The sequence below is a fragment of the Dendrobates tinctorius genome, unplaced genomic scaffold, assembly GCF_039654945.1.
Source record: "Dendrobates tinctorius isolate UK_male_01 unplaced genomic scaffold, ASM3965494v1 ptg000012l, whole genome shotgun sequence".
NCBI classification, from domain to species: domain Eukaryota; kingdom Metazoa; phylum Chordata; class Amphibia; order Anura; family Dendrobatidae; genus Dendrobates; species Dendrobates tinctorius.
This window is the reverse complement of record NW_027361680.1, coordinates 14,680,156-14,706,147: the sequence shown is the minus strand read 5'-3', so window position 1 is coordinate 14,706,147 and position 25,992 is coordinate 14,680,156. Positions and strand designations below refer to the sequence as shown.

At 42.6% G+C, this 25,992-nt stretch overlaps 1 protein-coding gene across 3 annotated transcripts in view; it reads left to right on the top strand.

The window, feature by feature from the left end:
- Positions 1 to 25,992, top strand: part of KIFAP3 (kinesin associated protein 3) — a 687,730-nt gene that overhangs the window by 202,493 nt on the left and 459,245 nt on the right. For all 3 annotated transcript variants that reach the window (XM_073558012.1, XM_073558011.1, XM_073558010.1), the window contains exon 5: positions 22,244 to 22,385. In XM_073558012.1, the coding sequence (XP_073414113.1) occupies positions 22,244 to 22,385 (142 nt within the window). The remainder of the gene's footprint in view (positions 1 to 22,243; positions 22,386 to 25,992) is intronic.

The window sequence follows — 25,992 nt, the reverse complement described above, 5'->3', positions numbered from 1 at the left end:
TGTTTTTGTGACTCCCTGACATGTCCCCCTAGCAAAAGACAAGTGAAACTGTACAATATTGTGGTCGCTATTTCCTAGATGCCCAACAACCTGCAGATTTGTTATTCTGTCAGGTCTGTTAGATAGTATTAGGTCTAAAAGTGCTGCTCCTCTGGTTGGATTCTGCACCAATTGTGAAAGATAATTATTCTTGGCTATTAGCAGAAACCTGTTACCTTTATGGGTTTCACAGGTCTCTGTTTCCCAGTTAATATCCGGGTAGTTAAAGTCCCCCATAACAAGGACCTCATTATGGGTTGCAGCTTCATCTATCTGCCTCAGTAGTAAACTTTCCATGATTTCTGTTATATTTGGGGGATTGTAACAGACCCCAAAGAGAATTTTGTTACTATTTTTCCCTCCATGTATTTCGACCCATATGGACTCGACATCCTCATTCTCTTCGCTAATATCTTCCTTTAAAGTGGTCTTTAGACAAGACTTTACATAAAGACAAACCCCTCCTCTCCGATTTTTACGATCCTCTCTAAACAGACTGTAACCCTGTAACTTAACTGCCGAGTCATAGCTTTCATCTAACCATGTCTCGGTTATTCCCACTCTGTCATAGTTACCTGTAGATATTTCTGCTTCTAGTTCTTCCATCTTGTTTGTCAGGCTTCTGGCGTTTGCGAGTATGCATTTTAGAGAATTTTGCTTTATTCCAATCTCCTCCCTGTTGATTGTTTTAGAAATTTTCTTACTTCCCTCCTGATTATGTTGTCTTGGATCTTCTTTGCCACACCTCATATCATTCATCAGTATAATATCTGGTTTCATGTTCATGTCTAACGTTTTTCTTCCCATCCCCTCTTCTTCTAGTTTAACGCTCTCCTGATGAGTGTAGCGAGTCTTCTTGCGAATGTGTGTTTCCCAGGTTTGTTGAGGTGTAGTCCGTCAATGGTTTTGGAGAATTGTCGGGCCTCAAAATTAATTGGAGTAAATCTGTAGTCATGCCGCTACTGGATAATATAACAGTAGATACAATGTCTGGTCTGCAAGTAGTATCCAAATTTAAATATTTGGGCGTCATAATCAATCAAAACCCGATTGGAGACCTTAGGGACAATATATACCCCCTGGAAGAAATGATGAGAAAGAAATTTGAGATATGGTCCCAACTCCCCCTATCTGTAGCGGGTAGGATTGAACTAATTAAAATGATAATTCTCCCAAAGTGTTTATATATGCTAGACCATACAGTTAGGTCCATATATATTTGGACAGAGGCAACATTTTTCTAATTTTAGTTCTAGACATTACCACAATGAATTTTAAACAAAACAATTCAGATGCAGTTGAAGTTCAGACTTTCAGCTTTCATTTGAGGGTATCCACGTTAAACTTGGATGAAGGGTTTAGGAGTTTCAGCTCCTTAACATGTGCCACCCTGTTTTTAAAGGGACCAAAAGTAATTGGACAATTGACTCCAAGGCTATTTCATGGACAGGTGTGTGCAATCCCTTTTGTTATGTCATTCTCAATTAAGCAGATAAAAGGCCTGGAGTTGATTTGAGGTGTGGTGCTTGCATTTGGAAGGTTTTGCTGTGAAGGAAACATGTGGTCAAAGGAGCTCTCCATGCAGGTGAAACAAGCCATCCTTAAGCTGCAAAAACAGAAAAAACCCATCCGAGAAATTGCTACAACATTAGGAGTGGCAAAATCTACAGTTTGGTACATCCTGAGAAAGAAAGCAAGCACTGGTGAACTCATCAATGCAAAAAGACCTGGGCGCCCACGGAAGACAACAGTGATGGATGATCGCAGAATAGTCTCCATGGTGAAGAGAAACCCCTTCACAACAGCCAACCAAGTGAACAACACTCTCCAGGAGGTAGGCGTATCAATATCCAAATCTACCATAAAGAGAAGACTGCATGAAAGTAAATACAGAGGGTTCACTGCACGGTGCAAGCCACTCATAAGCATCAAGAATAAAAAGGCTAGACTGGACTTGGCTGAAAAAACATCTAAAAAAGCCAGCACAGTTCTGGAAGAACATTCTTTGGACAGATGAAATCAAGATCAACCTCTACCAGAATGATGGAAAGAGAAAAGTATGCGAAGGCGTGGTACAGCTCATGATTCAAAGCATACCACATCATCTGTAAAACACGGCGGAGGCAGTGTGATGGCTTGGGCATGCATGGCTGCCAGTGGCACTGGGTCACTAGTGTTTATTGATGATGTGACACATGACAGAAGCAGCCGAATGAATTCTGAGGTATTCAGAGCCATACTGTGTGCACAGATCCAGCCAAATGCAGCCAAACTGATTGGTGGTCGTTTCATACTACCGATGGACAATGACCCAAAACATAAAGCCAAAGCAACCCAGGAGATAATTAAAGCAAAGAAGTGGAATATTCTTGAATGGCCAAGTCAGTCACCTGATCTCGACCCAATTGAGCATGCATTTCACTTGTTAAAGACTAAACTTCAGACAGAAAGGCCCACAAACAAACAGCAACTGAAAACCACCGCAGTGAAGGCCTGGCAGAGCATCAAAAAAGAGGAAACACAGCGTCTGGTGAAGTCCATGAGTTAAAGACTTCAGGCAGTCATTGCCAACAAAGGGTTTTCAACCAAGTACTAGAAATGAACATTTTATTTACAATAGCTGAAGAGCCCGGTGCTGCCCGGGCATAGTAACTAACTGTAGTTAGTTATAACAAATTATAATTATCTTCCATCCCATAGTCCCGTGCCCATATACCCATCATACATATCCACGATCCCATAGGCCCGTGCCAATATACCCATCATACATATCCTCCATCCCATAGTCGAGTGCCCATATACCCATCACACATCCTCCATCCCATAGTCAACTGCATCTGAATTGTTTTGTTTAAAATTCACTGTGGTAATGTCTAGAACCAAAATTAGAAAAATGTTGTCTCTGTCCAAATATATATGGACCTAACTGTACATCAATTCAGGTCCCTAAGAGTTTCTTTAGGAAACTCCATAACTTGATGGCAATGTTTATATGGGGCTCATCCAGACCTAAATTAATTATTAGCTCCCTACAGAGACCTAAAAAACAAGGTGTATATGCAGTGCCCGACCTCTTTTTATATTATCTAGCTGGTCAATTACGTTACTTAAAATGTTGGTGAACTCAATATAAACTCAATTATGCAGATTCTCATCTTGTGCATTCTCATCTTGTGCACTTTCTGGAAGGACACACGCCATGGGCAATATTGGAGGGTTCATATAGACCATCTCAGGGTTTGCTGTTTGCACATACTTTAGCAATACAGGTTTGGCGAGAGAGTAAGCTTACTGTACAGTTTACTGATCAAGTGGGAGAGACTCGAATATGGAATAATCCTGAATTTACGCACCTTCTGAATTTGCAAGATCCAAATTTCTGGAAGCAAAATGGAAGTGTCGTTCAATCAGATTTTTGAAAATCAAACTTTATTATCATTTGAACAATTTCATGTGAAGTTTGGGATTCCCCATAGGGACTTTTATAGATATCTGCAACTGAGACACGCCATACAGTACCAATTCCCGTTTCCTAGAATGCGAATATCTAAATTTCCACTGATATGAGTCTTATCAACTCAAGGACCCACAGGTATGATATCCTCCCTATATACTTTCCTGTTAAATTCCAGGATTGCATCCACTCAGCTAGCTGTGGAGGGTAAATGGAAGCATTTAATCCCCTCTATTACAGATGACCAACGGAGTGACGCACTGGAGGCGCATACGGTGGTGTCTCCAGCTAGTTAATTCAATTATATATACTTAACCAATCCTATTTAACTCCAATTAGGCTATATAAATTTGGCAGAAGGTCAACTGATGAATGTCATAGATGTGGGGAAGTGGGTGCGGATTTCTGGCATCTCATTTGGAACTGTAACATAGTAACATAGTTTTGAAGACTGAAGGAAGACCTTATGTCCATCTAGTTCAGCCTATTTTTAGTGCAGCTGTTCTGCATTGTTGATCCCGGGGAAGGCAAAAAACCCACAGAGTAGAAGCCAATTTTCTCCATAGGGAAAAAAAAATCCTTCCCCTAAGCTGGGTCAACCATCTACCTATAATATTATGTTATTCGTAACCTTCTATACTGTTACTCACAAGAAAAGCATCCATTCCTTTCTTAAATTCATTCAGTGAGTTGGCCATCACCACTTCCTCAGGAAGAGAATTCCGGAGCCTCACTGCTCTTACCGTGAAGAACCCTCTTCTATGCTGGTGCACAAATTGTCTTTCCTCCAAACGAAGAGAATGCCCCCTTGTTCTTTTCACAGTCCTTGGTACAAACAGTTCATTGGAGAGATCTCTGTATTGCCCTCTGATATACTTGTGCATATATATTAAGTCTCCCCTAAGTCTTTTTTCTAGCGTAAATAGACCTATTTTGATAACCTTTCTGGGTATTGTAGTGAGCCAACTCCATTTATCATTTTAGTAGCCCGCCTTTGAACCCTTTCAAGTTCAGTAATGTCTTTCTTGAGCACCGGCGTTCAAAATTGCACACAATACTCCAAGTGTGGTCTGACGAGTGATTTGTACAGAGGTAGAATTATGTTTTCATCTCGGGTCCCCAGACCTCTTCTAATGCATCCCATGACCCTATTTGCTTTGGTGGCAGCTGCCTGACACTGGGCACTCCAATTTAGCTTCTTGTTGACTAAGATGCCTAAGTCTTTTTCCATGTCTGATTTCCCCAGCAGTTTCCCATTTAGTAAGTAATTATAGCATCTGTTTCTCCTTCCCATGTGCATAACCTTACACTTATCTGTGTTAAACCTCATTTGCCATTTTTCAGCCCAATTCTCCAATTTACTCAAATCTGTCTGTAGTTGCAAACTGTCCTCCTTTGTGTTAACTACCTTACATAGTTTTGTATCATCTGCAAATACTGATATTTTACTGTGTAAGCCATCCACTAGATCATTAATAAATACATTAAATAGTAGGGGGCCCAATACAGAACCCTGTGGTACCCCACTAGTAACCCTGGCCCAATCTGAGTATGCCCCATTAATAACCACTCTTTGTTTTCTATCACTAAGCCAGCTACCTACCCATCTACACACATTTTCCCCTAGCCCAAGCTTTCTCATCTTACCTACCAATCTTTTATGTGGGACAGTGTCAAATGCTTTAGAGAAGTCGAGATAAATGACATCCAATGATTCTCCTTGGTCCATTTGAGAGGTTACATCCTCATAGAAGCTGATCAGGTTAGTTTGACAGGAGCGATCCTTCATAAATCCATGTTAATATGGAGTTAAACATTTATTAACATTGAGATATTCCATAATGGTATCCCTTAGAAACCCTTCAAAAATTTTACCCACAACAGATGTTCAGCTTACCAGCCTATAGTTTCCAGGTTCCCTTTTACACCCCTTTTTGAATATTGGTACCACATTTGCTTGCCGCCAATCAAAAGGAACAGACCCTGTTTCTATAGAGTCTTTAAATATAAGGAATAGAGGCCTGTCTATCACATTACTTAACTCCCTTAATACCCGAGGGTGAATGCCATCAGGGCCTGGTGATTTGTCAATTTTAATCTTACTAAGGCGGTTCTGCACTTCTTCCTGGGTTAGGCAGGTAATACTTAATGGGGAGTTTACATTATCACTCTGTATTTCCTCTGGCAAATCCTTTTCCTGTGTGAACACTGTTGAGAGAAAAAAGTATTTAAAACATTTGCATATCCCACATCGCTCTCTATGATTTCACCCTCATTGTTCTTTAAAGGGCCGACACCATCAATTTTAATCATTTTACTGTGTATATAATTAAAGAATAGTTTGGGGTTTGTTTTACTTTCCTTAGCAATGAGTCTCTCAGTTTCCACTTTTGATAAATGTATTTGTTTTTTTACTCATTTTATTTTTTTCTCTATAACTTTTAATGCTTCTTCATTGCCTTCTTGTTTTAGCTTCTTAAATGACTTGTTCTTGTTATTTATTGCCCTTTTTACATCCTTATTTAGCCACATTGGTGTTCTCCTGTTCCTAGCCCTTTTATTTCTGTACGGTATGGCTAGCTCGCAGTGGGTGTGTAAAACTGATTTAAATATTTCCCATTTATTTTCTGTGCTCCAATTTTTGAGGACATTGTCCCAATCAATTCGGCGAAGGTCCTCTCTAAGCTGATCAAACTTTGCTTTCCTGAAATTCAGCGTTTTTGTAACCCCCTTCCAGGGCACCTTACTGAAGGACAGGTGGAATTGTATTATATTGTGGTCACTGTTCCCTAGGTGCCCATCGACTCGTACTTCTGTTATTCTATCTGGCCTGTTGCTTAAAATTAAGTCCAGGAGGGCTGTCCCTCTAGTTGGGTCTTGCACAAGTTGTGACAGATAATTATCCTTGGTTACTGACAGAAATTGGTTTCCTTTCTGAGATACGCAGGTTTCAGTTTCCCAGTCTACGTCGGGGTAGTTGAAGTCCCCCATAATAATCACCTCATTGTGATTGCTGCTTTGCCTATTTGTTTCAATAATACATTTTCAGTGGTTTCTGTTATATTTGGTGGCTTATAACAAACCCCTATAAAGATTTTATTACTTTTCCCTTCTTGTATCTCCACCCATAGAGACTCCTCCTCTTCATTTCCCTCTTGTATATCTTTTCTTAGTGTGGAGTTTAAAGTTGACTTTATATATAGACAGACTCCACCCCCTTTCCTTTTTTTACGATCCCTCCTAAACAAATCATATCCTTGCAAGTTAGCCGCCCAGTCATAGCTGTCGTCTAACCATGTCTCAGTTATTCCTACTATGTCGTATTTTTCCTCATACATTACCAACACCAGATCTTCAATCTTGTTGGTCAGGCTTCTTGCGTTGGTCAGCATGCAGGAAAGAAGTTTTGCTTCATTTTTCTTCGTTTCCTTCTGAGTACCCTGTCTTGGGTCCTCTTTACCACATCTAGTATCCTTGATTAGTTTGTCCTTCTGCTGCATGTTCTTGTCTGCTGTTTTTCCTCCCATCCCATCTTCTTCTAGTTTAAAGCCCTCCTGATGAGTGTGGCAAGTCTTCTGGCGAATGTGTGTTTCCCAGGTTTTGTGAGGTGTATCCCATCTCTTGCGAGAAGTCCATCGTAGAGGTAATTCACGCCATGGTCCAAGAATCCAAATCCTTGCTGCCTGCACCACTGTCATAGCCAGTTGTTCACCTCTAGTATCCTATTCCATCTTCTGATGCCATGGCCATCGACTGGGAAGATTGATGAGAAAACAACCTGTACGTTCCGTTCCTTTATTTTCTTCCCCAGAATTTCAAAGTCTTCGCAGATAGTTGGTAGGTCATTTCTTGCCGTGTCGTTTATGCCTACATGTATCAGTAGGAAAGGGTAGTCGTCCTTGGATTTGAGGATAGTTGGTATCCTGTTGGCCACATCCTTGATTTTTGCTCCTGGGAGGCAGCATACTTCTCGTGCGGTTATGTCCGGCCTGCAGATAGTTGCCTCCGTGCCTCTTAGTAGTGAGTCGCCCACAACTACCACTATTCTTTTCTTTCCGGACGCACTGCTTGTTGCTCGTGAGTGTTTGAGTGTCATTTGTTTCCGCTTTTGTTGACAGAGTAACTTTTGTTGATAGTGTGTCTTCTCTTGTAGATACGGTATCATCCTGAGCTGTGCCATTTTCGTTCTCCAGCATGAGGGCTTCATATTGGTTGCTAAGCTGTGTGGGTGGTGATGACCACTTGATCCGTTTGCTTCTTTTCGTCACATGGCTCCACTTTTCAGCCTTTGTATGTGCTCTAAAGCTTTTCTCACTTTCCAAATCCTGAATGGTTGCTTCTGCTTCATCCAAGAAGTCCTCATGTTCTTTAATTACCTTCAATGTTGCTATTCTTTCTTCCATTCCCTGCACCTTTTCCGCTAAGAGGGCAACAAGTTTGCACTTCTGACAGGTAAAGTTGAGTTTTTGGGCCGGAAGATCCGTAAACATGTAGCATGTGTTGCAGGTGACCATGTGGATTTTCTTCTCTTCCATATTGCTGATGCAGGCTATGATGGGCGCGCGGTTTTGCGATGTCCTCAAACATCGAGACCCGGCAATTCCCAGCAATCGATCAGCTTAAGGCGACTCCTCCTCTTCCCAGAATGCACCGGAAATATGCAGATGAGCTTCCTGCTTCTCCAATCCCTGGTTTTGCGATGTCCTCAAACAGAAAGACCCGGCAAGTCCCAGCGATCAATCAGCTTAAGGCGACTCTTCTCCTCTTCCCAGAATGCACGGAAATATGCAGATGAGCTTCCTGCTTTTCCAATCATGAGAAGTTATTGGAATGATGTAATAGACACTTTGGAGAGGATAATTGGAATACCGATTGAGTGTCGCCCGGAGTTGTGTGTTCTGGGTGTAGTAGATGAGGAAATGTGGACTTATTATGATAGAATATTTCTCCGGGAAGCTCTGTTTATGGCCAGGAAGACAATAGCATTGAGATGGATGGGGGGGGGGGGGAGGAGTCTCCTTCAATTCAGAAGTGGAAGAAGTTGGTGAACGACATGATTCCATATGAAAATATACTATACAGGCGTAGAGGATGCCCCCAGAAATTTCATAGGATTTGGGAAAGATGGTGTGACTCACCCTTGACATATCTAGCCCCTAATGCTATAACCTCATTAATTTCACTGTATAACCCCTGAAGTATATCTTCTCTAATGTGTGAAAGTGATGACACAAGGGATTTTGGGGAAAAAAGTATTTATTATAATTTGAATAATTTGAATAAATACAGACTCAAACTCTGACAAAGAACCTGTTGGTTTGATGGTGCAATGCTCTATAGAACTGTTACACTTTATTTGTTTTTGTCTATTTACTCTATTATTGAAAGTATGCTTTCATATCTACTATGGATGGTGATTACATGGCTGATCCACATTCTATACTGCAATGTTATATGTTTGTTGTATTAATTTGTGGAATCTTTCAATAAAAATGCCAAACATGTGGACGCCAAGTGTGGTCCTATGGCGTCCATAGCACTTCCATTTGCCTCATTATTGGGAGTCTTCCCCAGGGGTTTCCGTCTGAATCACATATTTCAGAGATTTACACAGAAATCCCGATGCAAGTGCCCAGCGCAGAGCGCAGGATAGTTGTGCGCCAAGCCTTATTACGATCTTTGGCATTCAGAAAGAACAAATCAACGGCCGGTGAATTGCTTTTATTCATTTTTTACACCGTTCCCCATGAGGTATAAGTGATTAGACGACTTTATTCTTCGGATCGGTGTCATTACAACGATACCAGATTTATATAGTTTTTTTCCTGTTTGGCGCTTGTTACACACTAAAGATGCTTTTGTACAAAACAAGTTTTTGCATCGCCATATTTTGAGAGCTATAATTTTCTATATTTATGCTGAAAGAGGCTTGTGAGTCTTGTTTTTTTTGTTAGATGAGTTGACATTTTTATTGGTACCGTTTTTGGTCACATAATATTTTTTGATCGCTTCGTATTCCGAATATTGGTAAGCAGAATGAACCAGCAATTTAAGAATTTTTTTTTTTTTAAATGCTGTTCTACGTGGCAAAAGTGATAAGGCAGCTTTATTCTTTGGGTCAGTATGATTACAGCGATACCAGATCTATATCACTTTTTTTTTTTTGCCGCATTTACACAAAAAGTTATTTTATAGAAAAAAGAATTGTTTTTGCATCGCTTTATTCTGACAGCTATAACTTTTTTACTTCTTTGCTGACAGAGCTATATGGAAGCTTGTTTTTTGCAGGACAAGATGACTTTTTCACCTATACCACTTATTTATATTTGTTTTTTTATCACGTTTTATTCCCCTATTTTTTTCACCACGTTTTTAGTTTTTTCTGTTTTCACTGAAGGGGCTAACTAATGTCACAGTTTTTTAGATCTGGTCGTTCCTGACGTGGTGATACCGTAATATGTGCACTTTTTTGTGTTAATTTTTGTTTTTACAAATATGTACGTATTTATTTTTCATTTTTTTATTCATTTTGTGTGTATGGTTTTTCTTTTCAAATAGTTTAAAAAAAAAAGTTAACTTTTTTTGTTATTTTTCTTAGTCCCTTCAATGCTGATATCATGTTTTGCAATTCATGTTTATTGCAATGCATGTGAATTGTCTGCTTTAGGCTATTTTCACACTATCCTTATTTGGTCATTGTTTTACATCAGTATTTGTAAGCCAAAACCAGGGGAGGTACAATCAGAGGAAACTTATAATAGAAACATTAGAGAAGAGAAAAGCCGGGGTTCGTCCGCGCTAGACCACAAGGAACCAACCGAAGATGCAAGCAAACCTTTATTCACACTCAAGCCAACGCGTTTCATGGCCTCCTGGCCACTTCATCAGGGCAGCAATGTTACAGTCAGTTAACAAGAAAAAACACTTCAGATAGTAAAAAGTTTCATTGTTGAAAAGAAAGTCACCCTCCAGCAGATGCAGTCCTTACTAGGCTTACTCAATTTTGCTTGTTGCGTTATGCCGGTCGGCAGGGCTTTCTCACGCAGGTTATCGCTAGCTACAAAGGGCATCGCCCAGCCGGGCCACCGAATCAGAATTAATCGCTCAATGAAAGCTGACTTGGCCGTCTGGAAAACATTCCTGGAAACCTACAATGGCCATACATGTGTCATGTCTCATGAGATGCTAAACAGCGCCCTTGGTCTACTGGTGGGCGCGGATCTCACAAATGGTTTTGTTGCAATCTACTGCAACCAATGGTGTAAAAGCAGATGGCCGGTCCCGTGGACCTCTACCACCTGGGGCAGCAACCCCGTTTTGTTGGAAATATTTGCCATAGTGACATCAGTCGAACTATGGGGTGACAAACTAAAAAACGCAAATATCAGATTTCTTATAAAAACCCGGGAAGCGCTAAATGCTTAAACAGTGTCTTCATCATCGCCACCAATCCTCGCGCTATTGCGCCGCCTTGCACTATTAGGCCTTAGACACAACATCTGGTGCCGAGCCAGAGTGACGTCTACTGTGGATGATAAGATGGTTAACACTCTGTTGTCTTCCGATTGGCAGGCCTTCAAAGTCTTCCTTCCCAACGCAGAACCAACGGGCCTACTGTGTCCTCCCTCCCTCTGGGACACAGTGGCCAATCACTGATGCCCTTGATCCGAGCCTCAGTCACACCGGCTACCTGGCAGGTTTATGGTAAGGCATGGGAAGAGTGGTGCTCGCTAATTAGAGGAAGGTCAGTCGATACTTGTGATCGGGCGAGATGCGACGTGGTGGTAGAACTCCTGAATCAGCTCAGGAGTAGAGGTGCGTCGGGCACATTAGCGCAGCGTCATTTATCGGGAGTAGCCTTTTTCTTTCAGCTAGTGGGATGGGCTGATGTTGCTAAATATTTTTTCATAAAGCAAGCCGTTAAAGGCTGGAAAAGGCTCCAACCCAGTCAGGAATGTCGTCGCCCCGTTTCTTTAAAGCTGTTGCACAACATTATAACAATATCTAAAACGGTATGCAAGTCTCAATATGAGTCAGCCCTAATATCTGCAGCGTTTGCAATCGCATTCTTCGGGGCGCTGCGAATTAGTGAACTAGTGCCGCATTCTAAAACAGCTTTTGTAGGCGGGTTAATTAATGAGGATCTCGTAATATGCAGCGACGCTCTGCGCATTAGAGTGTGAAAATCCAAATGTGACCCCACCGGTAGGGGGTCGTGGGTCCTGGTTAAGGCCGTAGACTGCCCCGTATGCCCTGTCAAGATAGTCAGACACTACGCGGCCATAAGGCACGAAAGTAGATTTTTTCTCTCTCACACCGATGGGTCCCCGCTTACTAAATATCAATTTCACACAATTTTTAAGCTATGTCTACAAGCTGTCGGTGTGGACTCTAAACAATATGGGACGCATTCTTTTAGAATAGGAGCAGCCACTGAAGCGGCTAGGGCCGGTGTAGCAGAAGCTGAAGTGCAGAGATTGGGACGTTGGAAATCCGCATGCTTTGCGAGATACATAAGACCAGACCTGCTATAACACATCTTGTTTCTTACAGGAGGTCATAGGCCCACAGTTTGGGTATTGGGACATTCTTTTATTTATTGGGCGGGCAAAAAAGCAGAAATACGCCCCGGTGGAAAGAATTTTAAACTCCCACGTATACAGGTCAACTGGAGAGGCATCAGAGGGCTCCTGTGGGATCAAATCTTCCCGGAGTTGGTAAAAATTTCTAAAATGGCAAAAGGGCCGCTGATATTGGTGTTACATGCTGATGGTAATGATTTGTGCAAGACAACAGGAGCGGAGCTCTTCATGACAATGAAAACTGACATAAAGCGGGCTGTTTGCTTGATACCAGATATGGTGGTTGTGTGGTCTGATATAATATCACGAACGGTCTGGCATGGAGCTAAAGACCTTAAGGCCGTCGACAAATCAAGGAGAAGGATAAACGTAAAGATGGCAACGTTTGTCAAAGAGAACTACGGCATCGCGGTTCACCACCACAATCTAGAAGAGGACATCTCACTCTTCCTGAGACCGGACGGCGTTCATCTCACAGATAGCGGGCTTGATATGTTTTTAACTAATTTGCAGGATGGGGTTGAACAGGCCTTAATGATGTTGTGTGGGGGTCGGAGTCCTGTGTAGGTCATACACATGATCCTCCGTGGCGGTAGTGTAGAGGGCGGCAAGGTTCGTAACCTCTCATCAGCCGACGTGCCCAGCGGTCGTGGGCCCACAGCTTTGAGAACGTTGTGAATTGTACTTGCCTCTCTCTGCTTATTATTAATAAACTGTGACCGACCTGTTCAACCCATCCATGCTTATCGGTGTTTTTGTTATTAGGGGATTGGTGGGAGGCGGGATGGCACTGCTTACGACACACAGGTCTCTGCAGTCTGGCAGGCACTGTACTGAATAAGGATAGTGTCTCTGACTGTAGAGCCCCCATGGATTTGATGATAGGTGAACTCCGTGCAGTGCCTCCCCTCCCACTACTCCACCCCCCCCCCCAGGTAATGCCATGATTTAGGACGCCCCACTGACCAACGGAAAGAGAGGAAGGGGCGTCCGGCCACACCCTCAGGGGCTAAATTCAGGTGCTGGGGTGGGGGTCTTTCTCTTTCCTTTCCGCCTGATACCTAGAAGCTTTTTGTCCCACCCTCCCTCCCTTATAGATTAGCAGATGTGAGGCGCAAATGTTGTTTAAAATCTAGAGTTTTTAAAAAAAAAAAAAAAAAATTCATGTTTGGTTTGTGTAAAATTACTATTCACATTATCTTTTTATTTTGTCACAGCGGTAGTGTAGAGGGCGGCAAGGTTTGTAACCTCTCATCAGCCGACGTGCCCAGCGGTCGTGGGCCCACAGCTTTGAGAACGTTGTGAATTGTACTTGCCTCTCTCTGCTTATTATTAATAAACTGTGACCGACCTGTTCAACCCATCCATGCTTGTCGGTGTTTTTGTTATTAGGGGATTGGTGGGAGGCGGGATGGCACTGCTTACGACACACAGGTCTCTGCAGTCTCGTATATAAAGGATTCAGGTCATAATGTCTCTTTAATGTGAGTTTACGAATAAATTTTTGGAGGCCAATAAAAAGATCCACTTCTCGACTGTTATTTCTAGGGCAGAAAGATAGGCCCTTTTGCAACACCGATTTTTCTGTTTCTGATAAATTATAGCTGGAAATGTTAAATATATTATGTATTACATGTCTGAGATTCGTTTGTTCTGTCCAGGGCTGAATTTAATGCGGTCTCATCTTTTTGCTGTTCTTGTTTTTTTGACCCATGCCTTTTACCCCCTGTCCCACATTTTTTCTTTTTGTAGGCTTTGGGGAGAGGAAATGCCGGATATTTAAATTCCCCCCCTGCAATTCGAGGTAAAAAAAGGGACAGACAGGGATGAGGATTTGCTATTGTCAATAGTAATTTTTTTCTTTGGTCATATCACCCAAACCGTCCTTAATGGATGTATCAGATGGAATTGAGTTGTTTGTGTTGATGAGACTTACACATATCGGGGATAAAGAGGAGTTACTTTCATCCACCACCTGTACAGGAGTGTCAAGGATGTTAGTTATCTCACTCGAATTTATCCTATTTGCCTCAAAAATTAATTGGTCAAGGGGTGTCCCCTGTCAAATTGTGTTTAAATCAAGTAACCTAGCTTTCCTGATCTGTTCCAATTGGTGTTTAACCATAATCAAATGCTCCTCCATAGAGTGAGCATCAGTACAGGCTTTATCAGCCGGCAAAGAATTTTTATTTACCTGAGTTTCAGTTACCTCATTCATATTAGGTTCCAAATCCTCCTGATTGGAGGATTTCACCTCAGATTTCTCAAACAATTCCAAAAGCTCCAAACGGGAGGATTTTACCTTCTCCTCCTTTTCAATATACCCTTCCTGTTTACTATTAACAGAACTATCAGTTCCATCAACCTTCCCTTTGGCTACGGGGAAAGGTTCAGTGGTAACAGGCAAGCTCCTGGGCTTGGACAGGACAGGGGATCTAGGGTGATTTAAGGAAGGATTCCTACTGGAATTAACTATTTTTAATGAGGTGGGTGCCCTCTTCTTCCAACTGATCTCTTCCGTTGTTATCTTTACCTCCTTTTTTCCCCCTTCTCTTTATCCTTTTTGCAATTGGTCCTTTTACTCCCTGTGCCGGTCCAACTGGTAATTAAATTTTTCTTCGTCATTTGGGTGTTCTAATAGATATCACTTTTTTGGTGGTGTCAAATCAGATGAAGTTCTGGTGGAGCCGCGGGTTAGTGTTGTCATCAGTGTAGATTGGAGTGTGGGTTATCCTATATGAGTTCAAAACCCCCCCAATGTTCTTTTACCTAGATGATGTAATCATGGTGCTGAAGCTTTAAAGAAACCTTAGATGATGACTGCAGAAGCTAAAAGCAGATAGAATTGGTAATTATGTTCTTAATCCATTGTTTAGCCGCTGAAACATGGGTTCTAAGCTCCAATCATTTTTGCTGAATTGCACATCGATTTACATAATTTTATATTTTTTATATATGTAGGCCTTTGATTTGAAACTGCTGAAGAGCGGAATAGGAGGAAAGACCTACGATGTTATCAAAAGCTCCTACACCGAGAACCTCTGCAGTGTGAATGTTCACGGCAGAAGAACGGCCTATTTCCAGCAAAGCCGGGGAGTCAGACAAGGCTGCAGCCTAAGCCCAACCCTCTTCAACATTTACATCAACGAGCTGGCTACCGCTCTGGAATCTTCCACAGCAACAGGTCTCACCCTCCATGATGCGCAGGTGAAATTCCTGCTGTATGCAGATGACCTGCTGCTTCTGTCACCAACCGAGAAAGGCCTCCAAGACAACCTGAAAATCTTAGAGAAATTCAGCTCCACCTGGGCACTACTGGTCAACCTAAAGAAAACCAACATCATGGTGTTCCAGAAGAGAAAGAGAGAAAATCAGACCAGCACCCTTCATTTGTCCTCAACAACTGCGCCCTTACAGGAACAGACAAATATACCTACCTGAGCCTAGAGATTCACCGGTCAGGAAGCTTCAAACAAACCATAGAGACCCTGAAAGACAAAGCATACAAAACCTTCTATGCCATCCGAAGTAAACTCTACCATCTGAAGCCACCAGTGAGGGTCTGGTTAAAAATCTTCGACTCTATCATCGCCCCAATCCTCCTGTATGGCAGCGAAGTCTGGGGTCCTCACACCTGCCCAGACTGGTCAAGGTGGGATTCCAGCCCAACAGAAATATTCCACCTTGAATTCTGCAAGCACCTTCTGCAAGTCCATCGGAGTACCTCCAACAGTGCTTGCCGGGCCGAGCTGGGCAGATTCCCTCTACACGTAACAGCTCTAAAGAGGGCACTGTTATTCCGGGCTCACCTACGTAGGAGCAATCCAAGCTCCCATCACCATAAAGCCCTGACACATGTAGGTGAAACAGAAAAACCAGGATCCTCGGAACAGCCCACCCAAACCCAACCTGACCAGAACACCAATCACAACAACCTGACAAAAGCCGGAATCAGGAAGATGGTAGACGAAGGCCAGGAGAGGTACGTAAGTGACTGGAAGAACGACATCATCAGCTCACAGATACTGACCGTGTACCGGAGTCTACAGAGAGACTACAGACTGGCCCCATACCTGGAGAAACTCACGGACCCCAGAGACCGCAAGATCCTGAGCCGGTATAGACTCAGTGCCCACAGTCTGGCCATCGAATCCGGTCGACACAGGCAGAGCTACAAGCCCAGGGAGGGAAGACTGTGCTAACACTGTGACCAGGAGGCCCTGGAGGATGAGACCCACTTACTGCTACACTGCCCCAAATGCTCAGCAGTGAGGGACACTCTCTTCAGGAGACTCTCACATCTCTTTCCGGATTTCATCATCATGAAGGAGGAGGAGAAAACATATTTCCTGCTGGGGGAAGAAGAGAGAGCAGTGGAGATAGCAGCGCAATATGTGAGCGAATGTCATAGACTGCGTGAAAGAAAACTATGATATGCCATGGACTTCTATGGCCCCCACCCTGGATCTGCCCCATGCCCCCCATTCACCTTCCCTATGCCATGGACTTCTATAGCCCCACCCTGGATCTGCCCCATCCCCCATCCACCTTCCCTATGCCATGGACTTCTATAGCCCCATCCTGGATCTGCCCCCATCCACCTTTCCTACAGCCGCTACCCAACATCCCTACAGTCCCTATCCCTATTCCCTTTTGTACACTTGCTTTAGCAAAACTAATGTGTATTTAGTCCTGCCAATAAAGCTTCTTTAAATTTGAATATGTTAAATATCAGTTTTAGCATTTCAGATTAGATAAATGTTTTTATCTGCAGTTTTATAATATTTTTTCATCAGGATGATAACTTTCAGGGTTTTCAGTTCAATGTGGGCATTCCCACAGAAACGTGACATCATTCAGATGTTATCTGTGTAATGTATATAATGGTTTCTTGTTAACTGACTGTAACATTGCTGCCCTGATGAAGTGGCCAGGAGGCCATGAAACGCGTTGGCTTGAGTGTGAATAAAGGTTTGCTTGCATCTTCGGTTGGTTCCTTGTGGTCTAGCGCGGACGAACCCCGGCTTTTCTCTTCTCTACTGTTTTATCTGCATCCTGGGATCTGCAGCGGCCAAAACTTCCTTAGGTGGTTGTGACCCTTCACAACCAGATCAGGTGAGTGGATTACCTTTGTTAAACATGCTGGTGTCCCTCATTTACCGCCCTAGTGCGCTCCCCCTCTCTTTATTTTTTGCAATAATAGAAACATGTTACCCCATCTGCGTTTTTCACCCACTCCTGGTTTTGGCTTACAAATACTGATGCTGTCCGAGTCTAACAGGCCACCATACCTGGCAACAGGGCTGTGGAGTCAGTGTCCATTTTGGTTGCATCAGAGTTGGTATAAAATGGAGCAACTCCGATTCCTAAAATATATAATAAATTGGATTCAGTATTTAAATGCAGTATGTGCTGAATATTTTTTCATAAGAATTTGGGAAAGTTCTGAAATGTCCTATAAATGTCTGTGCTGTTCCTGATCTAAGCATCGTGTCTTTTAGTTGAGATGAATAATGTGCATGCTCAGTAGTGAGGCAGTGCTGTGAAGTTGGAAGTCAGGGAAATTGAGGAGTCGGAGGTTTGGCTTACTGACTCCACAGCCCTGGCTGATAGACATAATCATTTGACCTGTAGCTGCCATTACAACTATCGGCTCCCCTGTGATCACGTCACGGGGGTGCTTGAGGGGTGAGAGAAGGCATCCTCTCCCTCTCAAACTTCTGAACGCAAACTTCTAAATGCAAACTTCTAAGACTTTGAGCACACATTGCAGATTTTGAAGCGTTTCCGCAGCATTTTTCGACGGAGAGAATTGCATCAAATCCGCAGTGTAGTGCACTACAATGTAAGTCAGTGGGAAATTGAGAATTGGTGTGCACATGCTGCGGAAACATACATGCGGATTTGCAGCATTTTTTTTCCACAGCATGTCAATTTTTTTGGCGGATCTGCAGTGTTTCTTGCACCCATTGACTACCTATTGAGTCATGCGAATACGCAGCAAAATCGCAGGTTTAAAAAGATCTGCGGTTTTGCTGTGGAGTTGCGTGCGAGAAACACTGCAGATCAGGAGGATGAAGAGTGTGTGGGCGGAGTGTGGGCAGAGACTATGTATGTGCAGAGAAGATGTGCATGTTTGTGTGCGGGTGTCTGTGTGTATGTGTGCGGGGGTGTGTGTAGGCAGGCATCGTCTGATGGGACTCATAGTCTCATCCAGCTATGCCTGCTACAGTGACAGCTAGCCAGTGAAGGAACAGTAGTTGTCCCATCATCCGGGTACTGTGTTCAAGTGTAAAAAGAAAAAATACATACTCACCAAACAGCTAATCCCCGACGCCCTTGATCACCTGTAAAAAAAATAAATAAATAAACCAATAGTATACTCCCTGTTCTGATGTAATCCATTTAATAGTGAGTGTTGTTACGAATGGTTGACCGAGGAGGATAGCAGGCCCAGGCTAAGCCACAGAAAACCAGAGAGGTTGGTAACTAAGCGGATGCAGACCCCTGATCCTGTCCACACAACTAGCAGTAGCCGTGGAGCGTACCTACGATGATCCTAGACGCCTCCGCACAGCCGGAGAGCTAACTAAGCATAAAGCAAGAAAGGGGAAATCTAAACTGCCCCGGAGCAGACCCCAAAGGAATAGATAGCCCCCAAACATATATTGTCGATGAGACAAGATGAAAACACAAACGCAGGCTGAAAAATAGACTGAGCAAACGATGGGGCCCACACTGACTAGACAGGAAAGGAAAGACACTGTCTGCAATCACGCAAAAAACACTGCAAAAAGTCCAACACGTCTGATGCACAAAAACACTGAAGTCGCATGACTTCGCCCCCCACAATATCAGCACTCTGGTATATTCTGAAAGCAAAGCAAAAAGAGACCAATATAAAAGGGGACAAAACAAACTGGCACATGCAGTAACATATGGGTGGTGATTCAGCACAGCCCCAGCCGGAGCTAGCTGACCCGCACAAGCAGAGATAAACAAAACCAGATCAAATGCAAACAGAATTGCAAATGAACCACTTAGCCGAACATGCAGGGAAAGAGCAGGAGACATTAGACCTCAGGAGGCACAGGAAGAAAATCACCAGCAGGGATAGAGGGAATCAGCGGTCTTAAATCCCAATCAGAAACCCCAGATCTCCAATCGTCTTCCTTATTATCAGGTGGCAAGCCTCTGTCAATCAGATCAGCTCCACTACCTCCAGTAACCACCAGAGGGAGCCCAGAAAGAGAACTCTCAATCTGAACAGCTCCACTATCTTCAGTAATCACCAGAGGGAAGCCAGAGAGAGAATTCACAACATAGTGTCCTACGATGAGCTTCCGTGTAGAGCTGTCACATCGGCAGATGTGACCACTCTCCAGGGGCCTCAGGTGATACAATGACTGCAGGTATCCTCCCACAGTGCATCAATCCACCGTCAGAGGTCAATGAAGTTCAGGCTGCCACTTGTGGCACTCCTGTGTGGGAAAGTTCTCACGCAGCAATGCCATAAAGTGAGAACATGAACTCCAGTGAACCTTCAGTGATAACGCTGCAGGAGCCATGATCTCCTGTCATTGTGTCACTAGAGGCCCACTAGAGCGGTCACCTCTCCTGATGTGACAGCTCTATAGGGGCGATCTTCGTGGGACACTCGTTATTAAAAGTATTACGTTGGAAAAGGGAGTATACTGTTGTTTTTTTTTTTTTTCCCAGGTGATCGAGGGTGTCGTAGGAATTAAGATTACAATAAAGACGGGAAACTGTAGTCTTTTACTACCTTAAAATATTTTATACTGGCTGTGTGTTTATTTAACCCTTTACCAACTATAGGATTAGTAATGGATAGGTATCTTAGTGACACCTCTCCATTACTAAAAATGCCCGGATTTTTAACTGCGTTTTCTGCAGAGTCTGCGCAGAAAATTCCACAGGCAAATCTGCAACATGTGCACATACCCTAAACTTCTAGAAGATTCCACAGGTTTAATATCATCAGGACTTGATCCAATCAGCTCTTGATGATTATGCCGGTCGGAGCTATTGCTCTTCACTGGAAAACCAACGCTTGCAGGACCCTGGGGGTCTGGAGCACTGCAAGACTGCCAAACATAGAGAAACATTGGCGATGCACAAAGTCCCGCAAGTGCCAACATTTATTTACCATGGGCAGTTGTGAAGGGGTTAAGGGAGCTTGTCTGCTCCTCTACCTCAAAATTATCAGGATGAGTGCCCAGGAGTTCAGGGAAGGCACATCTCACCACATGCCCCGCTCGGCCACCATACCCCAGTTGTATCCATCTTTAACCCCTTTCTGATACAGCAAAGATGTATATCTTTGTACCGTGTTAGCCAGTAGATAGAAGAATATTTAGAATTGAGAGTCCTCAGTGGTTTATACCTTTTAATGGCTAACTGAAAAGATGGTTGCCGTCTTTTCAGTTAGCCATTAAAAAGGTATCAACCACTGAGGACTCTCAATTCTAAATATTCTTTTAACCCCTTTCTGACATCTAACTGTCCCATCCAGGTAACCCGCTCCCTTATGACTGTGGACGGGATAGTATGTCATCGCGATCAGCTGCGCTCACGGGGGGATTGCAGCCGGGTATCTGCTGATTATCACAGCTGACAACCGGTACTATGTGCCAGGAGCGTTCAGAGACCGCTCCCGGCACTTTAACCCCCGGCACACTGTGATCAAACATAATCGCAGTGTTCTGGTGGCATAGGGAAGCATCGCGTAGGGTGGGAGTTCCCTGCATGCTTCCCTAAGACCCTCAGAACACGGCCGTACCCCAACGTGAGGAAGGCACAATTGCCGAAACGCGCGTTGGGGTACGGCCGTGGTCCCTTTTGCTGCTCCTTCATTGTGTAAGTGTTCCCCAGATTACTGTTTTTACGCTTCTGTTTGACATTATTCTGTTAGGGACTGTTCCCTTTATTATATGGTCACGTCCATGGGTGAACACTACCTATGTTTAGATAATGAGGCACTTTACAATGATGATGTATTTTTCATGATTATTTATTTGGCGTAGCCATTGTCACCCGGCCTGTTGTTTCTTGCCAATGTCACTTTTTAGCCATGTTCTGCTTTTTTCACCCTTCAATAAACCTATTTTGCACTTTACCATGCGATATTAGAATTTTTTCACTGCTTTTCGTTTAGTTGTTATATTTAATATGCAGTGTGTTCTGCACTGTCCATTTATGTGCTGGAATCTTGGTTGTGATTACCAGCACATCTAGATCGTTATGATTTTGATAAACTACTCCAGCACATTTTGCTGTCTTTCGCCTTTATGCTCTCCAAAGGTGACATGGCGTCCGATCTCAATTCCAGCCAATTTTGTGTTGAAAAAGTAAAACTCCGCTCCTTCTTTTCCAAGCTCTGCCATGCGCCCAAAGTAGTGGTTTACCCCCACATATGAGGTATCATATCAGGACATATTGCACAATAAGTTTTGGGGTCCAATTTCTCCTGATACCCTTGGGGAAAATAAAAAAAATTGGACCTGAACTAATTTTTTTATGAAATAAAAAGTTAAATGTTCATTTTTTTAAACATTCCAAAAATTCCTGTGAAGCACCTGATGGGTTAATAAACGTCTTGAATGTGGTTTTGAGCACTTTGAGGGGTACAGTTTTTAGAATGTTGTCACTTTTGGGTATTTTCTATCATATAGACCCCTCAAAGTTACTTCAAATGTGATGTGGTCCCTAAAGAAAAAATGGTGTAAAAATGAGAAATTGCTGATCAATTTTCAACCCTTATAACTTCCTAATTAAAAAAAATGTTGGTTCCAAAATTGTGCTGATGTAAAGTAAACATGTGGGAAATGTTACTTATTAATTATTTTGTGTGTGACATATCTATGTGATTTAAGGGCATGAAAATTAAAAGTTGGGGAATTGCGAAATTTTCACCAAATTTCCATTTTTTTCACAAATAAACGCAAATCATATCAAAGAAATGTTACCGCTATCATGAAGTACAGTATGTCACGAGAAAACATTATCAGAATTACTGGGATCCATGGAAGCGTTCCAGAGTTATTACCTCATAAAGGGACAGTGGTCAGAATTGTAAAAATTGGCCCGGTCATTAACGTGCAAACCACCCTTGGGGGTAAAGGGGTTAATAAACCTTTCATACTTTCAGATCGATGAAGTTGCGAATATCAATGACATGGATGAATATATTGAGTTGCTTTATGAAGATATTCCAGACAAAGTTCGTGGCTCAGCTCTTATTCTTCAACTTGCAAGAAATCCAGACAATTTGGAAGAGTTATTGCTCAATGGCAAGTATTATTCTTAATGAAGCCTTGTGGTAGATGTTTTTCCAAGTACTTAAAGGGCTCGATTACAGCTTTAAAGAAGGCGATTTTTTTTATTGCAATAATTAAATAACAGGAAATAGTGTGATATTGCGTCCACTTTTGCATAATATAAATCAAAGGTGAAGTACAGTTGTGGCCAAAAGTATTGACACCCCTGCAATTTTGTCAGATAATACTCAGTTTCTTCCTGAATATGATTGCAAATACAAATTCTTTGGTATTATTATCTTCATTTAATTTGTCTTAAATGAAAAAACACAAAAGAGAATGAAGCAAAACATTGATCATTTCACACAAAACTCCAAAAATGGGCCAGACAAAAGTATTGGCACCCTCAGCCTAATACTTGGTTGCACAACCTTTAGCCAAAATAACTGCGACCAACCGCTTCCGGTAACAATCAATGAGTTTCTTACAATGCTCTGCTGGAATTTTAGACCATTCTTCTTTGGCAAACTGTTCCAGGTCCCTGATATTAGAAGGGTGCCTTCTCCAAACTGCCATTTTTAGATCTCTCCACAGGTGTTCTATGGGATTCAGGTTTGGACTCATTGCTGGCCACCTTAGAAGTCTCCAGTGCTTTCTCTCAAACCATTTTCTAGTGCTTTTTGAAGTGTGTTTTGGGTCATTGTCCTGCTGGAAGACCCATGACCTCTGAGGGAGTCCCAGCTTTCTCACACTGGGCCCTACATTATGCTGCAAAATTTGTTGGTAGTCTTCAGAGTTCATAATGCCATGCACACGGTCAAGCAGTCCAGTGCCAGAGGCAGCAAAGCAACCCCAAAACATCAGGGATCCTCCGCCATGTTTGACTGTAGGGACTATGTTCTTTTCTTTGAATGCCTCTTTTTTCACCTGTAAACTCTATGTTGATGCCTTTGCCCAAAAAGCTCTACTTTTGTCTCATCTGACCAGAGAACATTCTTCCAAAACTTTTTAGGCTTTTTCAGGTAAGTTTTGGCAAACTCCAGCCTGGCTTTTTTCTGTCTCGGGGTAAGAAGTGGGGTCTTCCTGGGTCTCCTACCATACAGTCCCTTTTCATTCAGACACCGATGGATAGTACGGATTGACACTTTTGTACCCTCGGACTGCAGGGCAGCTTGAACTTTTTTGAATGTTAGTCGAGGTTCTTTATCCAACATTCGCACAATCTTGCGTTGAAATCTCTTGTCAATTTTTCTTTTCCGTCCACATCTAGGGAGGTTAGCCACAGTGCCATGGGCTTTAAACTTCTTGATGACACTGCGCACGGTAGACACAGGTACATTCAGGTCTTTGGAGATGGACTTGTAGCCTTGAGATTGCTCATGCTTCCTCACAATTTGGTTTCTCAAGTCCTCAGACAGTTCTTTTGGTCTTCTTTCTTTTCTCCATGCTCAATGTGGTACACACAAGGACACAGGTTGAGTCAACTTTAATCCATGTCAACTGGCTGCAAGTGTGATTTAGTTATTGCCAACACCTGTTAGGTGCCACAGGTAAGTTACAGGTGCTGTTAATTACACAAATTAGAGAAGCATCACATGATTTTTCGAACAGTGCCACTACTTTTGTCCACCCTCTTTTTTATGTTTGGTGTGGAATTATATCCAATTTGGCTTTAGGACAATTCTTTTTGTGTTTTTTCATTTAAGACAAATTAAATGAAGATAATAATACCAAAGAATTTGTGTTTGCAATCATTTTCAGGAAGAAACTGAGTATTATCTGACAAAATTGCAGGGGTGTCAATACTTTTGGCCACAACTGTACTTACATTGCACACTACATAAGCAAAAAGCAAAACTTCACCAGGAATAGCAACATCATCCGTCTTTAAACGTCAACCGTGAGAAGCTAAACAGTGAAGACAGAAATTCCTGGGATATCCACACTGTAGACCCACACGGGTGTCCTTTCAAGTCTACAGGTTAACAGGCTTCTGTCTTAGGCTGGTTTAACATTAGCATTTGGAGGCGCAGTGGACGCATGCTGTGAAGCTCCGCCCCCTGCTGCGCCTCTTCCGGTCAGCTCCGCCTATGGGAGCAAGCCGCTGCATGCGGCCTGCGTACCCTATCTTTAACATTGGGTACACAGGCCGTACGCAGGTATGCTTTTGCTGCCACATGCGCCAAACGCAGCGTGTTGCATTTTGGTGCAATCGCCGCACCGGCAAAAGGACGCATGCGGCGGCAAAAGCATACCTGCCATGCCCAATGCTAAAGATAGGATACGCTGGCCGCATGCACCGGCATGCGCCCATAGGCGGAGCTGACCGGAGGAGGCGCGGCAGGGGCGGAGCTTCACGGCGAGCATCCGCTGCACCTACAAACGCTAATGTGGAACTAGCCTTAAAGTCTTCCCCAGCTTATGTATTGTTTAGAAACAACAATGCTTGCATAACCAAGTGTTACACAAACTCTTAACAAATTCTATTTGTCCAGTATAGTATCTCTCTTCTGAGATGCCAGCTCTTCAGATGTGACTCTACAACTTACAAATACATCATCGGATATGACATGCCAAAAACCTTCCTTGTTCCGCAAGTTCTACCATATTATAAACATGACATTTCTCACCAAACATTAATAGTGAAACTATGCAGTAATTTGATGCATAATATAAATATACGCTTTACCACTAGAGATATTCTAAACATATGATTTCTCAAAAATTTTTTGATAAAATAACTGTGTGATAATTGCATAAATAATTGGATGAATACTATAAACAAGCATGTTCTCACTAGAAACTATGCAGCCTAGGTGTTAGGAGAATTAAAACTGTTTTTCAACTATATCAACAGTAAAAGAATCAAAAGTGAAAGTGTAGGTCCCTTAAAAAATTGTGAGGAAAGAATGGTTGTAGATGATGAGGAAAAAGATAATATATTAAACACCTTCTTCTGCACGGTATTCACTGTGGAAAATGGAAAATCTAGTTGAAATGCCGAGAGACAAAGAAAACCCTATCTTAAGGGTCATCAATCTAACCCAAGAAGAGGTGCGAAACCGGCTAAATAAGATTAAACTACATAAATCTCTGGGTCCAGATGGCATACACCCACGAGTACTAAGATAACTAAGTAATGTAATAGACAAACCATTATTTCTTATATTTAGGGACTCTATATCATCAGGGTCTGTTCCACAGGACTGGAGCATAGCAAATGTGGTACCAATATTTAAAAAGGGCTCTAAAAGTGAACCTGGAAATTAGAGGCCAGTAAGTCTAACCTCTATTGTTGGTAAAATATTTGAAGGGTTTCTGAGGGATGTTGTTCTGGATTATCTCAATAAGAGTAACTGTTTAACTCCATATCAACATGGGTTTATGATGAATCGCTCCTGTCAAACCAATCTAATCAGCTTTTATGAAGAGGTAAGCCATAGACTGGACTAAGGGGAGTCATTGGACGTGGTATATCTTTATTTTTCCAAAGCGTTTGATACCGTGCCACACAAGAGGTTGGTACACAAAATGAGAATGCTGGGTCTGGGGGAAAATGTGTGTAAATGGGTAAGTATCTGACTTAGTGATAGAAAGCAGAGGGTGGTTATAAATGGTATATTCTCTAACTGGGTCGCTG